Here is an 18,285-nt window from a genome sequence, read left to right as displayed (position 1 = left end):
GACTGTATTTTCCTTAGGAAGCACTTTTCAGGAAAATGACATAATGAATGTCAACTTATTTTTTAATTGGTTTGACATTTAAAACTGGACCACCCTGTATAAAGGAATACTTCACGAGTTGGTTTCGATGACTCCGTGTGCGGGCTTTAATATTCACGTGTTGCTTTACTTGTTTCTTCACACTGTAAGCTCTATGGAGCGAAAAGTTGACAGTTGTCACGCTCTAGTGTCACTTGGTTAAATTTGCCAACGAACAACGCTACAACTGTCAAAATGATTGAATTTGTATTTGGCACTTTAATAACTTAACAAGTGTAGTACCACTTAATGTAAATTGTGCTTCTTATGAGGCAAGCATAATCGAATACATTGTGGTGTACTACCTGCGCTTTTAATAAGCCGTTTTGGATGTTTTTTTGGCTTTTTAGTCACCTAATGGTGACTCCGCATTTGCCTATTACCAATCACAAACTACCAACAGTGTTAAACGATTTAAAATTCTATTAATTATTGCGTATACAGTTTCGCTTTGGGGGCAATTTATAACGCTAGAGTGTTTTATGTACATTCCCCAGTAACGACAGAACCGTATTTCTTCTAATCCATTTTTATACGGTAAAGGCACAAGTTCTAATGAATTCCGATCGTAAATATTGAAATTGATGCTAATCGTTCAAGATCGTATAATAAATTTATTGCCGATCCGATTTAATAAAAACCTTGTTCGTCATAATTGTTGTTATTTGCTTTTGCAATGGTATTGTGCGTCGCCCCTCATTGATCATTCAACATCTCGATAAATTGCCTTGTCGTACGTAAATGGCCTATTTAAATAACAATGCCGATGATGCTCAAAAAGTAAATCAGTGACAGACTGAAAAAATGTTTTTACAGTCGAAATTAGCTTGAAACGAATCACTCGAGCAACAGGATTTGCCTTATAAGTATGGAGGGTGGTAGCAAACAAAAATAGTCCTTAATAACCCAGTTGAACAAGCAAGTAAAGCAACACGTTATATTTTAACCTGAGTAGAACCAACATATCCATTACTACATACCATGATCTATCATTTTACCATTTGGTGTAGGAGTGTTAACTTCTAGGGTGCAGTTTTTTTTACTAATTTGTCATTTTTAATCAAATACTAAATTTTGGTCGGCTTTTTTTTTAATAAGTTACTAAAACGACGTTTATGTGCCCTAACCAAGTGTAATTTGTTTTTTTTTTTTTGTGTGATGTTACTCGAACTGGATAGATCGGAATGTGGCGAGATTATCGATCCATAAGGAATTTTTGAGAGCAATTTCAGCTATTAAATCGACGACCTAGTATTTAGGACAAAAGTATTCGATCGACAGATGGTCGATATTACGTCGACGCGGGCCTACGTAATCGTATACGCAGTGACCACACAGTATTTTAATTGTCCCAATGGTTCGCTACTTTAAAAGGCGAGAATCGGGGACTTTTTTGTCACTTTTACTCTTTTTCAAAGGTCACGATTGCATCGAAAAAACGAACAAATAAGTGTGTTTTTTTCATCAGGTTTGTATAGTTTCTAAAAGTCAGATTTTGGCTGGTTGTTATTTGTCCTCCAGGAAGTTTGATATTTTGACCAATCACATGCAGATTTACGAAAATACTGCTCATGTGAACAAAATGTCTTCTTAAATCTTCCTTTCAAAGAAATGCAGTCAACTTATATTGATTTATTACAACGTTCAATATATGGAAAATTGTGCGGGTAAAACAGGTGCGGTACCATCATAAAAATAAACGACGGTACGTCTAGTTAATTCTCATCATTAAATGGTAAAAATCGAGTTTTACAAGCCGATCCTGCGACAAGTAACTGGACTGGTAGAGTAGCAAAAAATCTTTATCAAGTTCCAGTTAACTGATGGTTTATTTTAGTAACCGTTTAAAGTGATTACAAACCAAACTAAATTATAATGCTCGTTAAATAATTCGAACGGAATTTTGCGCTTAGTTTAAAAATACCTATTACCGCATAAACAAAATCGTGTTTAATTAATTTTCTTTTGTTGCTTGAGTTAGCAACGTGGTTTGTGGAATTATTATTCTCGAGCCAAATCGCAATTGTTTGGTAAATTTGCTTGAAATCTGGATTTTTAAATTTTCTGCCATAGAAACTATACAAAAGCCTTAAGCTTGGTTCACATGAATCCGGAACATTCGCGGAATGCGGACAGCGGAAAATCGTTCAGCCTACAGACAGTCAGAAACACAGTTTGAAAAGACAGTCAGCGACAAAATCGTCTATTAAACTCACTTGGAGTGAGAAAATGACAGTTTTAAGCACATTTTTGGAATCCTCATTAAATTTACTATCCACTAACCTAAAAAAACACTACCAAATTGAGTACAGTCAGAGAGAAAAATAGTGTCAAAGTTTGAACTAACAGAAACACAGTTTGAAAGGACAGTCAAGGACAAAATCGCCTGTAAAACCCATTTGTGGTGTGAAAATGACAGTTTTAAGCACATTTTTGGAATCCTCATTAAATTTCCTATCCAATAGTCTAAAAAAACACTAAAAAATCGAGTATAGTCAGTTAGAAAAACAGTGTCAAAATTTGAACTGCTAGAAACACAGTTTGAAACGACAGTCAAGGACAAAATCGCCTGTAAAACCCACTTGTAGTGTGAAAATGACAGTTTTAAGCACATTTTTGGAATCCTCATTAAATTTACTATCCACTAACCTAAAAAAATATCACTAAATTCGGTACAGTCAGGGAGAAAAGTGCTGCCAAAGTTTGAAAACACAGTCAACGACAAAATCGTCTGTTAAACTCACTTGTAGTGAGAAAATGACAGTTTTAAGCACATTTTTGGAATCCTCATTAAATTTACTATCCACTAACCTAAAAAAACACTACCAAATTGAGTACAGTCAGAGAGAAAAATAGTGTCAAAGTTTGAACTAACAGAAACACAGTTTGAAAGGACAGTCAAGGACAAAATCGCCTGTAAAACCCATTTGTGGTGTGAAAATGACAGTTTTAAGCACATTTTTGGAATCCTCATTAAATTTCCTATCCAATAGTCTAAAAAAACACTAAAAAATCGAGTATAGTCAGTTAGAAAAACAGTGTCAAAATTTGAACTGCTAGAAACACAGTTTGAAAGGACAGTCAAGGACAAAATCGCCTGTAAAACCCACTTTTAGTGTGAAAATGACAGTTTTAAGCACATTTTTGGAATCTTTATTAAATTTCCTATCCAATAGCCTAAAAAAATATCACTAAATTCGGTACAGTCAGGGAGAAATGTGCTGCCAAAGTTTGAAAACACAGTCAGCGACAAAATCGTCTGTTAAACTCACTTGGAGTGAGAAAATGATAGTTTTAAGCACATTTTTGGAATCCTCATTAAATTTCCTATCTACTTATCTAAAAAAACACTACCAATATGAGTACAGTCAGAGAGAAAAACAGTGTCAAAGTTTGAACTGCCAGAAACACAGTTTGAAAGGACAGTCAGAGACAAAATCGTATGTAAAACCCACTTGTAGTGTGAAAATGACAGTTTTAAGCACATTTTTGGAATCTTTATTAAATTTCCTATCCAATAGCCTAAAAAAATATCACTAAATTCGGTACAGTCAGGGAGAAAAGTGCTGCCAGAGTTTGAAAACACAGTCAACGACAAAATCGTCTGTTAAACTCACTTGGAGTGAGAAAATGACAGTTTAAAGCACATTTTTGGAATCCTCATTAAATTTCCTATCTACTTAACTAAAAAAACACTACCAATATGAGTACAGTCAGAGAGAAAAACAGTGTCAAAGTTTGAACTGCCAGAAACACAGTTTGAAAGGACAGTCAGAGACAAAATCGTATGTAAAACCCACTTGGAATGAGAAAATGACAGTTTTAAGCACATTTTTGGAATCCTTATTAAATTTCCTATCGAATAGCCTAAAAAAATATCACGAAATTCGGTACAGTCAGGGAGAAAAGTGCTGCCAAAGTTTGAAAACACAGTCAGCGACAAAGTTTTCCGTGTGTAAAAAGCATTCATTCCGCACCGCCTCCGTTATAATTCCGGATACATGAGAACCGAGCTTTATTCTGATGATTGAACCGTACTCGTTTAAATAATTCATTCTTATTCCGCTAGGAGGCGTTATTAAGCTGGTGACTATTTTAGGTTAAAATCCTACATTGTGTATCTCTGGTTGCTTATTGTAATTTTTTAGAATCATTCCCGATTAGAGTAGTTTTCAAGATTGTATAAGTAAAATAAAACATTTTTTGATTGGTTTTCAAGTTTAAACCAATTAACCAATCAAATTGTGTGTTAATAACCAGAATAACTATAAAAACTGACTTATTTTTGCTTAGTAACGTTCATTCTGGATTGTGGAGGTTTGTAGCACCTGCACTCGTCTAGACTATCATCTAGAGTAGTTGTGTTTATGTTCGTACGCTTCTCATTACCCATCGAAACGATAATTAAGCCATCGAACTGCCTTCTATATAAGATTTATACTAATAACTGTTAGGAAGTGTATAATGTATAACAGTAAAATAATAGCCGAACCCATGAAAGCCATTATCGTTTCCCAAATCTCATTTGCGCACCGATGAAAATCTCACTGGATATCAATTCCGACTTGATGTAGACGCTCGCCGACCCATAAAGACCCTCGTATCGCGCAGCTTTAAAGTACCTAATTATATTTACAAGAAGTTTCACTAACAACGAGCTTTAGGCTTGAGCAACCAAACACATGGACGCGCTATTATTAATAGGTATTTTCTAAAAATACGGTCTCTGCCTCTTTCTCACACACACTCAGGTAATAACTGTTTCAATTGAATCTTATTACCAACCAGATGTGAGACAAACATGTCATTGTGGTATAGTTGGGAGGAGATAAGTAAAGTGTTGAAATCAAAAAAATGCTCTGAAATAGAGCATCAACTTTCTCTCCGAGAGTACACGATCCATTTTTCACTTAGTATAACATTTGAATAAATCAAAAACGAGTCCATATTCGAAATCCCTAGATCGATCCGTTGATAACAAACGATCGCACTAGATTTACGACTATTATACTTCGGGGAGGTGAAGATAGCGTATTATGCCATTATAATAAAGATCAGAAGATATGAAGAAACAGTCGAAGCGATTGATAGGATGGTGGTTTCTTCGTGGCCCAGATAGGACTAAACGCTCGCCATAACGGCACAGATAATCGAATCGGTACGCCCCGAGCTAAATTAATTGTTTTCGCGTCTATCTTGTCTCTTGAGTCTAGAATTTAATGTTCAATATCCCGACGGCACCTTATTCGGTGATCTTAATTGGGCAACGAAGTTTTTTCCGCTAAATGTCTTATTTCGACATAAAATCCTCCAATCGCTGGTTTGTTACAAACGGATTGACAGCTGTTGTACGTTTCAATAATTGTGAAACCGCATAACCCCTGTGGCCTTTCCACTTACTATGTATGATTCATTGATTTCTATTAACTGTCTGACAAGTTTAGGGAAAAAAGTGACACAAACTGTCGCGGAAATCACGATGTTGCCAGTTCTGTTAAGCTCTCAACAAGACAACATATTAGAACTAACTAAATTGTGATTGGTCAAAAAAATTGATTAGCTATCAAATGGTGAATTATTGACACTTAAAACTGAACCACCCTGTATTTCGATCATAGTGCAGCTGTGCATGATTATATGATAAAATAACAACCACTATTGCAAGAAATCCCATCTGACAACATTGCAAACCGCCATTATGAATTACGTAAGGCTTATTGTATTAATTATTGTGAAATTATGTTATTCAAGCAAATTTTCAAGTTTAAACGGTGGATAAAAGTTGAATTTAAAAAATATTAGACATGTTAGTTTTTAACTAATCTAAGCAGGTCACGTGACATCTGCCAATTTGATTGCACCTGCCAGAAAAAAACATTTTTTTTAGTTTTAAATTAAAACAAGACAAAAGTCAATGGCCGCATTCGTTTTCAAACTTCATGGAGCGAGCAGAGCGTTTTTGACGTCACGATGACGTAATTTGACAAAACCTCAAGTTTACCAATTGTCAAATTACGTCATTGTGACGTCAACAAAGCTCTGCTCTGCCTACGTGTTAATCTCGGTGTGTGATTGGTCGCTGCACAGTTAAAAGCTGCCTTTTTTTACCAATCAACTGTGACCTCTGATTTACGCAGAAAACCTTCTCCATCAGGTCCAAAACTGTTGCTAATTTACCACTGGCATTGTTTATTTGCGGATGTTTAGATCAAAAACTGGAAATCCTTAATAAATTCCTATTTATAATACTTTAGGATTCTCGATCGAGGAAATTTATATTACGGGATATTAACCCAAATTAATTTAAGAACTGTCAAGACCATTGAATATTTATGCCGGTTACACATCGTGTTTTACACCTTGAGTATTTTTAGCGCGTTTTAAAAATAGTTTAGTGTAACTTAACCGTGTTTCGGTTAAATTTATTATTGATATTAATTTCTAACTGATAATCGAACGAAAACGCCTCGATTTCGTGTAAACCTAATTTTTTATGTGTGTACGTACTGAAAATTCCGCTGGCTTGTTCCGGGTAACCGGGTCGAAAATGTGTGCCAAACAATCTTTAGAAACAATAAATTTTCCAAACCGTGCCAGATTGGCTTTACCACAACAAAAGGTTTAAAAATAGAACGCCCGTTTCCTCCTCACTATTACTTATTGGGAAATATTTTGCGTGCTCTATGGTAAATTTATCGGTTATTGTTAGCTTTTCAATCTATCACGCACCGGCGATTTATTTTGGTTTGCAGTATTTCTAGGTAAAAGACTAAAATTGTCGCGGTTTACTTTAAAAGACACTTTGTTTAGTATAAACTTGACAGAACATTAACAATCTTCTGGTGAACGCAAAACGCATACAAAACGGGCTTAATGGTTGCTTATTTAGGCTGCCCATCAAATTAAAATTAGACAATTTCAAAGTTGAATAATTATTAATAACTAAACATTATCCAACTTTGAAGTCATCGTTTCGTTTGATTTAGCTTGGAAACCGTATTTTTGAAAACGTCAAGAATTAGGTTTCTGTGCACATTTTTCATAACAATGGCTTACAGCTTTGGGTGTACTCATCATAATAATCACTTCGAGTGCTTCAGTGTAACCGGAATTGCACAGGATCATCTGAATGTACGCAACTTTGCCAATTTTAATGTGGAGGACATTTTCAGGTTCGGTACACCAGCAAAGTCTGGAAAATAGACCTGCGGTATTTCGTACCAGAGAGGGCAGACAACAGGACGACGACTCGTATTTGGGGTATTCCACCATTGTGGGAGACTTTTTGGGTAATGGTGAGCAGGGCATTGCTGTGGGCATGCCCAGGGGCGCGGAACTACACGGAAAGGTTTGCTGCACTCGGTTTGTAACTTGTAGAAGTTAGTTTTAAATGATGGTTTGCAGATTTTACTGTTCACTTGGAACTTGACCAATTACAAAAACATCTCGGGTGGACAATTAGGGTCCTACTTTGGGTATTCTCTAGCTTCTGGTGATATTGACGGGGATGGTAAATTGGACTTGATTGTGGGAGCTCCAATGCATACTGAACCCAATACTGAAGACAAGTACGATGTGGGGAGGGTGTACGTGTTCTACCAAGGTGGTGGGCTTGTGAGTTATTATTTTTTATTATTGTTCCGGGTCTGTAAGAGTTTTTTTGCAGGAAAGTTTCAATAAATCATCTTTCATTGATGGTACCAACTCAAAAGCACGATTCGGACATAGCGTGGCCTTTTTAGGTGATATGAACCAGGACGGTTTTGATGGTGCTTATAAAACACCTTTTAGACATCTCAGATTTTTGATTGTGAGTTTTAGATTTTGCTGTTGGTGCTCCTTACGATGGGGAGTTTAATCGAGGTGCCGTTTACATTTACTACGGGTCTGCCAAAGGAGTTTTGGAGAAATACGGACAAGTTATCTACGCCGAAGACATAAATACGCGAAACAACATCCCCGTGAACACTTTCGGTTTCTCAGTTACCGGTGGATTGGACATGGACGGGAATGACTATCCTGATATGGCAGTGGGGGCTTATTTGTCCAATGCAGCGTTTTTCTTTAGGTTTGTCTTTCTCTCTCTGTACATCATAAATGTTAACCACGACCAAAATTAGGTCAAGACCCGTTGTAAGGGTGGAAGCCTTTGTCAGATTCAGTGCGGAAAGCAAACAAATCGATATAAAGAAGAAGAATTGCGTCCTGAGGAATGGACAAAAGGGAACCTGCACCAACATCGATTTTTGCATTAAATATACCGGAAAAGGAATTCCTCAACAAATCCGTATGTCACCACAAAAATAAAAAAATATTGTATCCTAAATTGTAACATTACGTAGGTTTGAACGTCCAATATAACCTGGACACTAAAAAACCAAACATTCCCAGAATGGCCTTCTCAAGACAAAACTCTCATACGATCAACGACACCATCACTTTGTACAAGGATGGTCAGGACATTTGTCAGACTGAAGAAATTTATATTAAGGTATGATTTGTCATGATTATTATCATCCTGAAGATCTCCTCCTAGTTGCATGATAATATCGTCATAACTGGCATCAGATTCACCCTGACCATTCATTCTAATATTCTAGTAAATAAAGAAAATTTAAATAAATAAGCTTGAATAAAAATTCTATAATAGGGATGCCAAGTTGTTTTTAAGGTAAATAACTAAACCTATCTAACTTACTTACTACCTAAAAATCCTGCTTCTAAATATATCATTGAAACTACAAATATCTTTAATACAAAAAAATTACAAACTACTTACAATACTCTTCGTCAAAGAGTCCAAATTGTCCAAAATAAACCGTCAGTTGACCAATCTTCTTCTTTTCCGTTGAGGTGGATTTTTAACTGCAAAGGCTGTATCTCGGTAACAGCCGGGAGGCCTCCTCGGTTATCGATTTAACCACCTTCTGGAATAGGTCCTCTATCCACAATCTGCTCCATGTCATAACGTGGACTAGACGGTACAATTGCTGGTAGCACTCGGTTTTACACTCAGTAACTTCCGTTCCGGAAGGAAACAGCTTTCTAAGATCCCCTGATCTTCAATAGTCTGATTTTTGCTCCAATTTTTTTAGAAAACTGACTTTCCAGCTCTCATTAAAAGTCTCTCTTGACAATCAACAACCAAAAAAAACCTTTTTTCCCACCTTCTACCTCCATGTACCACCTTTTTCACCTCCTTTGAAGTTCATCAAGTAATACTGTTAATTTTCTTAATAACTACATACAATCCTACTAAAACTAACTATAATGGTAAACACTTGACATCCCTACAAAAATGTACCTTTTCTATAAATTAAATAAATAAATTTTCTTTATTTTCTTGACAGATTGTTTAGGGAAAACCAATTGACAACAATTTAATGTGTTCTTTTTTCATTTATAGAACGACATTCGTGATAAACTAACTCCACTAGAAGCGGAAGTGAAATACTTTATGATACAAGACGACCGTGACTCTTTCAATTATGGTCGAGTGAGAAATCCTCAATCGTTACTGAAACCAGTCCTGGACCTAAACTTGCCGCCATCCAGGAAGGATTCCATCATTATCCAAAAGAATTGCGGCCATGACAACGTTTGTATTCCAAATCTGAACGTGCAAATAACCAAGTGAGTTTCCACATGTTATATCATATATTATCATTTGGCTTCAATCAATAATTTCACACAGAAACGTGGAGAAATACTTGTTGGACTCCAACACTAACATCGAATTCGATATAATCGTGTCCAATCTGGGCGAAGACTCTTTCGAAACCACTTTGGACATGATTTACCCGGACGGGGTTTACTACAAAAAGTACGAAGTGAAGGACGATATGAAGGGTATTCTGTGCAGTTCGGGAGAGAACAGAACAATCAGTTGCGATATTGGCAATCCTTTACCTGCTGGAAGAATTGTAAGTTTCTAACTGACTATACTCGATTTTTTAGTGGTTTTTAGACTATTGGATAGGAAATTTAATAAGGATTCCAAAAATGTGCTTAAAACTGTCATTTTCACACTACAAGTGGGTTTTACAGGCGATTTTGTCCTTGACTGTCCTTTCAAACTATGTTTCTGTTAGTTCAAATGTTGACACTTTTTTTCTAACTGACTATACTCGATTTTTTAGTGGTTTTTAGACTATTGGATAGGAAATTTAATAAGGATTCCAAAAATGTGCTTAAAACTGTCATTTTCACACTACAAGTGGGTTTATCAGGCGATTTTGTCCTTGACTTTCCTTTCAAACTATGTTTCTGTTAGTTCAAATGTTGACACTTTTTTTCTCTCTGACTGTACTCAATTTGGTAGTGTTTTTTTAGGTTAGTGGATAGAAAATTTAATGAGGATTCCAAAAATGTGCTTAAAACTGTCATTTTCACACTACAAATGGGTTTTACAGGCGATTTTGTCCTTGACTGTCCTTTCAAACTGTGTTTCTAGCAGTTCAAATTTTGACACTGTTTTTCTAACTGACTATACTCGATTTTTTAGTGGTTTTTAGACTATTGGATAGGAAATTTAATAAGGATTCCAAAAATGTGCTTAAAACTGTCATTTTCACACCACAAATGGGTTTTACAGGCGATTTTGTCCTTGACTGTCCTTTCAAACTGTGTTTCTAGCAGTTCAAATTTTGACACTGTTTTTCTAACTGACTATACTCGATTTTTTAGTGGTTTTTAGACTATTGGATAGTAAATTTAATAAGGATTCCAAAAATGTGCTTAAAACTGTCATTTTCACACCACAAATGGGTTTTACAGGCGATTTTGTCCTTGACTGTCCTTTCAAACTGTGTTTCTAGCAGTTCAAATTTTGACACTGTTTTTCTAACTGACTATACTCGATTTTTTAGTGGTTTTTAGACTATTGGATAGGAAATTTAATAAGGATTCCAAAAATGTGCTACAAACTGTCATTTTCACACTACAAGTGGGTTTTACAGGCGATTTTGTCCTTGATTGTCCTTTCAAACTATGTTTCTGTTAGTTCAAATTTTGACACTTTTTTCCTCTCTGACTGTACTCAATTTGGTAGTGTTTTTTTAGGTTAGTAGATAGGAAATTTAATGAGGATTCCAAAAATGTGCTTAAAACTGTCATTTTCACACTACAAGTGGGTTTTACAGGCGATTTTGTCCTTGACTGTCCTTTCAAACTATGTTTCTGTTAGTTCAAATTTTGACACTTTTTTTCTAACTGACTATACTCGATTTTTTAGTGGTTTTTAGACTATTGGATAGGAAATTTATTAAGGATTCCAAAAATGTGCTTAAAACTGTCATTTTTACACTACAAGTGGGTTTATCAGGCGATTTTGTCCTTGACTGTCCTTTCAAACTATGTTTCTGTTAGTTCAAATTTTGACACTTTTTTTCTAACTGACTATACTCGATTTTTTAGTGGTTTTTAGACTATTGGATAGGAAATTTAATAAGGATTCCAAAAATGTGCTTAAAACTGTCATTTTCACACTACAAGTGGGTTTTACAGGCGATTTTGTCCTTGACTGTCCTTTCAAACTATGTTTCTGTTAGTTCAAATTTTGACACTTTTTTCCTCTCTGACTGTACTCAATTTGGTAGTGTTTTTTTAGGTTAGTAGGAAATTTAATGAGGATTCCAAAAATGTGCTTAAAACTGTCATTTTCACACCACAAATGGGTTTTACAGGCGATTTTGTCCTTGACTGTCCTTTCAAACTGTGTTTCTGTTAGTTCAAACTTTGACACTGTTTTTCTCTCTGACTGTACTCAATTTGGTAGTGTTTTTTTAGGTTAGTAGATAGGAAATTTAATGAGGATTCCAAAAATGTGCTTAAAACACTTAAACACTACTTAAACTGTCATTTTGTGTCCGCAGGCCAAATTTAGGATGATTTTCATACCTTACCCTAAACAAGACATTCCACCCACCTACGAATTTGAGGTGCAAGTCAACAGCACTAATCCGGAACTCAATCAAACGTTGGACGACAACTACAGCCATATTGCGATCGATATTTGGGTCGATTCGGCGCTTGATTTGAGCGGGTAAGTGAAAAACGACATTTCTTACAGTTTGCCTTATGTAATGTCCTATTTTCAGACGTTCAATACCTCAAGAAATTTACCTGTCCAACACCACTCAATATTCAAGTGAAACCATTGATAAGGAGTCGGATATTGGGCCTCAAGTCACCCACTTGTACACGTTGAAAAACAAGGGACCTGCCGAAATCTTCGAGGCGGAAATGTACTTTTTGTGGCCTTGGCAGACACTAGCAGGTATAATTTGATTTGAATTTATCATTATGATGTTTTACTGTGTTGTTTGTTTTTTTTCAGGGGAAGACTTGCTGTACCTGCTGGAACAACCTCACGTTCCCGAAGGAGTTGTTTGCACTATTCCAGCTCCGGCTAATTACAAAAACTATCAAGTAACTTTGTTTTTGAGTAAATTGTGAACTTTTAACTATTGTTTTATGGTGTTTTAGCTGGATTACAACCCTAAACCCATTTGGGAAAGACTGCAAATCGACGCATCCAGTCATGATATTGGTTCTGGTTACTCTTCTATCAAGGTGGAATCCGGTAAAACTGTCACAGGTCAGTCTCTATTATAGTGTTTACTGTTTTACTTATTCAAACTTAATATGATTTTTAGCTGTGGCTGGTGGCGGTCGAACTCTTCAACCATCCAAACTCGACGAAGAAATCAGTAGTTCATCCGGAGATGCTTCTGTAGTTTTTGAGAGAAGACACAACGACTCCTCCGCTTCTCTTAGCAACGTGCAAGACAGTTACGGTACCATTTTTTTTGTGGTTCTATTGTGCGACACATTAAAATACCCCGTTTCCAGGTCACATTAGCAAAGCTGGCGAAACGATCAACACTAAAACCGAATGGCAAACTGTTACGGTGAATGGGGTACCAACTACAGTGTTGACTAATGTCACTACAGTGCGGGACGCTTCTGGAAAAATAGTCAACACTTATTATTCATCAAACAATGTGGGTGATCAGCTGACTAGTGGCAGTAACTTGGATGGTTCCAAACGAAGTAAGACTTATATTATAAAGAAAATAAAAAATTTACCTTTTTATGTCAAAATAAATCAGAAGGTGGGCAACACAAATCAAAGATTATTTACACTTCTTCTGGCGGTGGCAAAGCCACCCAGGGTGGAGAAAACTTGTCGATTTCTGGGCGGACTGAAGAAGAAACCATCCAGTCAAAATCGAGCAGTAAGTACTGGAATCCAGCTGAAATTACATCAAGTAGTAAAATTTATTTTAGGTCTGCAGTCGAGTAGTGCAAACGAACGCAGATTCGAAGAGGAGCACGCGTACACAGTGGGTGGAGGGGCGCGAGAAGGTGGTTACTTGTCAACCACCCCAGTTCCGCCCTACGTGGAGCCACAAACTCCCAGGCGCCGCCCTACTACCACAACCACAACCACCCCTCAAATCGATCAAGCCAACGAGGCCCGTATACGTTACGAACAAAGGCTACAATACGAAGAACGTCAAAGACAACTGGAAGAACAACGACGACGTTTAGAGGAACAGCAACGTTCTAGTAAGTTACGATTTTTATTAACTTATTCAGTAATGTGGAAATTTGGCTAAAACTCAAGTTTAAAAGTATAAAATCACTTACCTCAGTAAAGGGCAAAGTATGTCGAGCTTCAACACACACAATTTTTGTTCTCGAAGCCGCTTCAATTCCGTGTTTCTCCTGCACAAGCGAGCATTGAGGTGCTTGTGTCGTGTTGCCTCTTCATTGAACATGGTATCCTCACCTTGTGCTGCATTTTCATCTTAGAGACGATTTGTCTTGTCCGTGGCAAGCTTGGGGGTCAGTTGTCTGAGGGATTCGTTTTGAGGCTTCCCATTCCTCACACGGAGAAGATTAAGTCGTCGCTTATTTACGGTGGCAAGAGACTTTTTAATAACCTTCTCCACGTGAGAGGCCAGCCATTCTTCTCCACCTGAGAGGTTTTTGCTTGACGGGACGTACTATTCTCTGGACGAATTCTACTGCAGTTCTTGAGGCGCCTTGTTCTGCCATAAATTGACCAAGCAGCACTGTTTGTGTTTTTGATCCCCTTTCTCCCTCTCTTATACAGGGTAACTGCCTTTTTGTTTTGTTTTTGTTTTAATAATTCTAAGGTGTAATTATGTGTGATTCATATTGTATGTGTAGTGTAATAATTATGTATGTTCTTTTTTTGTATGTGTTTTCATGAATTTGTCAATGACTGTTCTAAAAGCTTTTTGGAATTTTAGACCGTTTTGGAAGGCTTTCGTCTGCTTGGGAAGCATTTTGGAGTTTCTGTAGTGTTTTAAAATCTTTTGAAACTACTTGAGGAGTATTTGGACAGTTTAAAGAGCATATTGAAGGTTCTGGAATGCTTTAGAAGCATTTTGAAATTCTTAGACGGTTCTAGAATTTTTTGAAAGCTTTTAGACTGTTATGATATCTTTTGGGAGCTTCTAGACTAGTTGAAGGGCATTTGGAATCTTTTAGACAGTTCTAAAAGTTTCTGTAGTGTTTCGAAATCATTTTAGACTACTTTAGGAACATTGAAGGTTTTGGACTGCTTTCAAGACATTTGAAACCTTGTAGACGGTTATAGATACTTTTGAAAGCTCTTAAACTGCTCTAAAAGCATACGGAAACTTTTGGACTGTCTTGATATGTTTGTTTCTAAAAGCTTTTGGAAAGACTGCTTTAGAAGCATTTTGGAGTTTCTGTAGTATTTTGAAATCTTTTAGACTACTCTATCTCCATTTGGAAGGTTTCTGGCGACTTTAAAAAGTATTGAAGGTTTTAGACTGCTTTTGAAACATTTGAAAACTTATGGAGGGTTCTAGAAACTTATGGAAGCTTTTAAACTGCTTTAGAAGCTTACGGAAGCTTTTAGACTGCTTTGAAATTTTTTGAAAGCTTCTAGACTAGTTGAAGATTATTTGGAAGCCTTTAGAGTGTTCTAAAAGCTTTTGGAAGCTGTTAAACTGCTCTAGAAGCGTGCGCAAGTCTCTCAGAACCCCTCAATATCTCAATATAGCTATTGCAATTGTAAATTTACCTGTTCAAAATAAAACCATACAAAAATAGCGGCAAATAAGCACAAAAAATTAAATTAAACACAAAAAGAAGAAAAAAGCAAATAAAGCATGAAACAAATCTGTCAAATGACGTGTTTGTGTGTAAATCGTAAACGTCAAAGGTTGTTTGCTTTTATTATTAACAAAAAACAGACATAACCTGTTTATTGATGATTTCTGCTGTGTGAATCATACAATAAAGCTACTTTTTTGATTGGTTGATTGACATTACTAAAAGTCAATCCAAAAACACGAATTTTAACTGAAAAACTAGACATTTTCTGGAAAATTCCGAACCTAATTGTATTAGGTTCTTTCTGCCTGTTTTTCTGTGGTTTTATTACGGTTAAAATTAATTTCAACTGCAAAGGATTGAACTGGAGGTGGATATTATAATTTTGACGTTACCAATAATATACAGGTGTGGTAAATCCAAAACCGACCATAGGAAAACCGCGTAACGGACAGAGAAACGTACATTATTGCATGCGGGGGACTAAGACAGAAAACGGAAAAAATATCAAGTAGGCCATATTTTCAGCGCGCTGTTGCCAAACGCCAAGTATCACTCAAATACCGTCGACAAAATAACTTGGCGTTTGGCAACAGCGCGCTGAAAATATGGCCTACTTGATATTTTTTTCGTTTTCTGTCTTAGTCCCGCGCATGCAATAATGTACGTTTCTCTGTCCGTTACGCAGTTTTCCTATGGTCGATTTTGGATGCCCACATCAGACTTGGTGGCCACGTATACTGGAATAAGGAATAACTATTATGTTTTAATAGTTAAACATTTTGCAGGTCAAAACGTGGTGGTAACGCAAGAGGAGGAACGTCGTAAATACGAGGAACGCCGTAAGCAAGAGGAGGAAGAACGGAAACGGTACCTGGAACAGTTGAGACGCGAAGAAGAAAAACAACAAGCCGAACAAAAAGCCCGTCTGCAGGCCTACGAGGAAGAGGTAAGGCGACAACAGGAAAAGCAACGGCAGGAAGAAAGACGAAGACTGGAACTGGAAGCCCAAAGAAGAAGGCCTTCGGTACCGGTAGCCAGTAGTGAAGATGTTTTAAGGTGGGTTGGTTGCTCGAAAGTTGTGGTGTGATTAACGTGACTACTTGGAGAATAGGCAACAACACAGGGAGGAAGAAGATCGGCGTTACAGGTTAGAAGAGGAACGACGCAGGCAGTATGAGATTGAAGAAAGACGGAAATTGGAGGAGAGTAGGCGGGTTGAGGAGGAAAGAAGACAGTGGGCGCAGCAACGTGGAGGTCACAGAGTGAGTTACAGTGGGTTACAGTGTTGTCACGTTTTGACGATTGAATTTAAAGGTTTCAGGAGGTCGGGTACGGACTGGGTACTTTGATGCCCAAGGTGTTTATCACGATGAGTCGGCGGAGTCTTCAAGCGCGTCACGAGGCGGTTCCGGAGTTTTGTACAATCGTACCTGGACTGTTGAGGGCACGGCAACCATCGATGATCCCGATCAACCACCACAGTTTAACTTTGGAGACGTTGCAGCTGGTGGAAGCGGTTTCAGGACTCAGACTATTGATCTAGGTATGGTTGGTCATGCTGGCGCTAGCCAAGGTAATTTTCACTCGATTGTTTGGAAGTTAAAATTAACACTGAATTTGAAGATGCCACACGACAACAAGGAGCAGGACAATGGACAAGAAACGGCCAACGTACCAGAACAGGTACTTTTTCGGGCACTCTAGGAGAAGGCATCTCTGACCACAACGAGCAAACTTCTGAATGGGAACGCTCCAGATGGGAGGAGCCTGGAGTGCCTCACGTGGAACGCGATAACGTCCCCACAGACTCGCCTGACTTGAGCCGTAGACGAGGGCGACGACAAGTAAATCTTCCTAACCTCAAAAAAAAATTAAATGACAAAATTCCTTCAATAGGTCGACATCGATCCTGAAATCGATGACGCACTAAAATGCACGGCAACTCGATGTTTCTACGTCAAATGCGTGGTAGGCAAACTGAAAAAGGACGAATTCATTTCGATCGCTTTGAGGTCGAGGCTGAACGTGAAGGCGGTGAGAAAGTTGAGCACCACGCAACCGATCAAGTTGTCGTCGATGATGGTTGCTAGGATATCCAAGTTGCCTCACATAGGCAAACCCAAAGATCCTGCACTACACAGTCACGAGATCTTTACGGATATTCCTGCAGGCGAACAGGAATTGACGACGCAAGCGGTCCCGTTGTGGATTATTTTGCTGTCGGCCATTGCCGGGACACTAATTTTGTTGCTAGTCATTTTATTACTGTACAAGGTAAGTCGTTGTCTTGATGCATTTTTAGCAAAAAGTGAGTATTTTGTGTAATTTTTAGTGCGGATTTTTCAAGAGGAAACGGCCATCGTCAGCACCTGAAAGACAGCCACTAAGAACCAACGGTTACCATCCCAACGACTAATCACGATTTCAGTGACAAGTGATGGTCAAAACACTGCCATTTTGAGGACAAAATTTTATCAAACGTTTTTAGCAGTGTTTAGTGTTTTTTACGATAATTGTGATTTTTTTACAGTCTCGAGAACTAACCGGAAACTAATCCGTATTAACACACACGGTTCTGTTGAGTTTAGACTGAACGATGTATAGACGCCATTTTGCACGACACGTGATCTCAACAAGGAGATTTGAAAAAAAAGTGAAAAAGCCATATATTTGTGTAAAATGTGCCAGATTTAGGGGTTTAGGTTAATACGGCCTCGACTAAAATGAAGACGCTTATTTTTAATACTTAACTTATTTAATATACATGATAATTGACTATTTGTAGCTGCTAGGAAATTTATAATATTTATTGTGCCTTTGTGGACATTTTTGATATTGAAATTGGCTTGTCCTTAATGAAAATAATCTGTGTAATTTTCCTGGACTTATTGTAAAATTGCGCTTGATTTTATCAAGAAATTTAAAAATAAGCAATCCGAAAGTGCACTTAAAAATTGTATAAAGTGTTCTAATTTGTAAATTTTTTGTTAAATGTGTAATATTTCTAGTAAATTTAACATTGTCTGTGAATAAAAGTAAATTATTGTTATTTTATTCTATTTTAGTTTCCTAAGACACCATCACCAC

At 37.2% G+C, this 18,285-nt stretch overlaps 1 protein-coding gene across 4 annotated transcripts in view; it reads left to right on the top strand.

Annotated features, from left to right (window-relative positions):
• The window catches only part of LOC145728452 (integrin alpha-PS2-like), a 40,049-nt gene extending 21,802 nt beyond the window's left edge, over window positions 1–18,247 (top strand). For 3 of the 4 annotated variants that reach the window (XM_081978702.1, XM_081978699.1, XM_081978703.1), the window contains 22 exons: window positions 7,251–7,426; window positions 7,483–7,692; window positions 7,745–7,847; window positions 7,900–8,146; window positions 8,199–8,365; window positions 8,421–8,569; window positions 9,485–9,711; window positions 9,773–10,001; window positions 11,952–12,121; window positions 12,177–12,355; window positions 12,416–12,507; window positions 12,565–12,676; window positions 12,735–12,875; window positions 12,931–13,131; window positions 13,191–13,316; window positions 13,369–13,650; window positions 15,984–16,254; window positions 16,310–16,460; window positions 16,513–16,771; window positions 16,822–17,042; window positions 17,095–17,472; window positions 17,531–18,247. In XM_081978702.1, the coding sequence (XP_081834828.1) occupies window positions 7,251–7,426; window positions 7,483–7,692; window positions 7,745–7,847; window positions 7,900–8,146; window positions 8,199–8,365; window positions 8,421–8,569; window positions 9,485–9,711; window positions 9,773–10,001; window positions 11,952–12,121; window positions 12,177–12,355; window positions 12,416–12,507; window positions 12,565–12,676; window positions 12,735–12,875; window positions 12,931–13,131; window positions 13,191–13,316; window positions 13,369–13,650; window positions 15,984–16,254; window positions 16,310–16,460; window positions 16,513–16,771; window positions 16,822–17,042; window positions 17,095–17,472; window positions 17,531–17,614 (4,175 nt within the window). In that variant the 3' untranslated portion in view covers window positions 17,615–18,247. The remainder of the gene's footprint in view (window positions 1–7,250; window positions 7,427–7,482; window positions 7,693–7,744; window positions 7,848–7,899; window positions 8,147–8,198; window positions 8,366–8,420; window positions 8,570–9,484; window positions 9,712–9,772; window positions 10,002–11,951; window positions 12,122–12,176; window positions 12,356–12,415; window positions 12,508–12,564; window positions 12,677–12,734; window positions 12,876–12,930; window positions 13,132–13,190; window positions 13,317–13,368; window positions 13,651–15,983; window positions 16,255–16,309; window positions 16,461–16,512; window positions 16,772–16,821; window positions 17,043–17,094; window positions 17,473–17,530) is intronic. The other variant, XM_081978701.1, reaches the window with a different exon arrangement.
• The last annotated feature ends 38 nt before the right edge of the window (window positions 18,248–18,285 follow it).

This window comes from Ips typographus, linkage group LG4 (genome assembly GCF_016097725.1).
Source record: "Ips typographus isolate SLU linkage group LG4, UJ_Ityp_2.0, whole genome shotgun sequence".
NCBI lineage: Eukaryota > Metazoa > Arthropoda > Insecta > Coleoptera > Curculionidae > Ips > Ips typographus.
The sequence above is the reverse complement of the archived record's forward strand: the minus strand, read 5'-3'. Positions and strand labels throughout refer to the sequence as shown.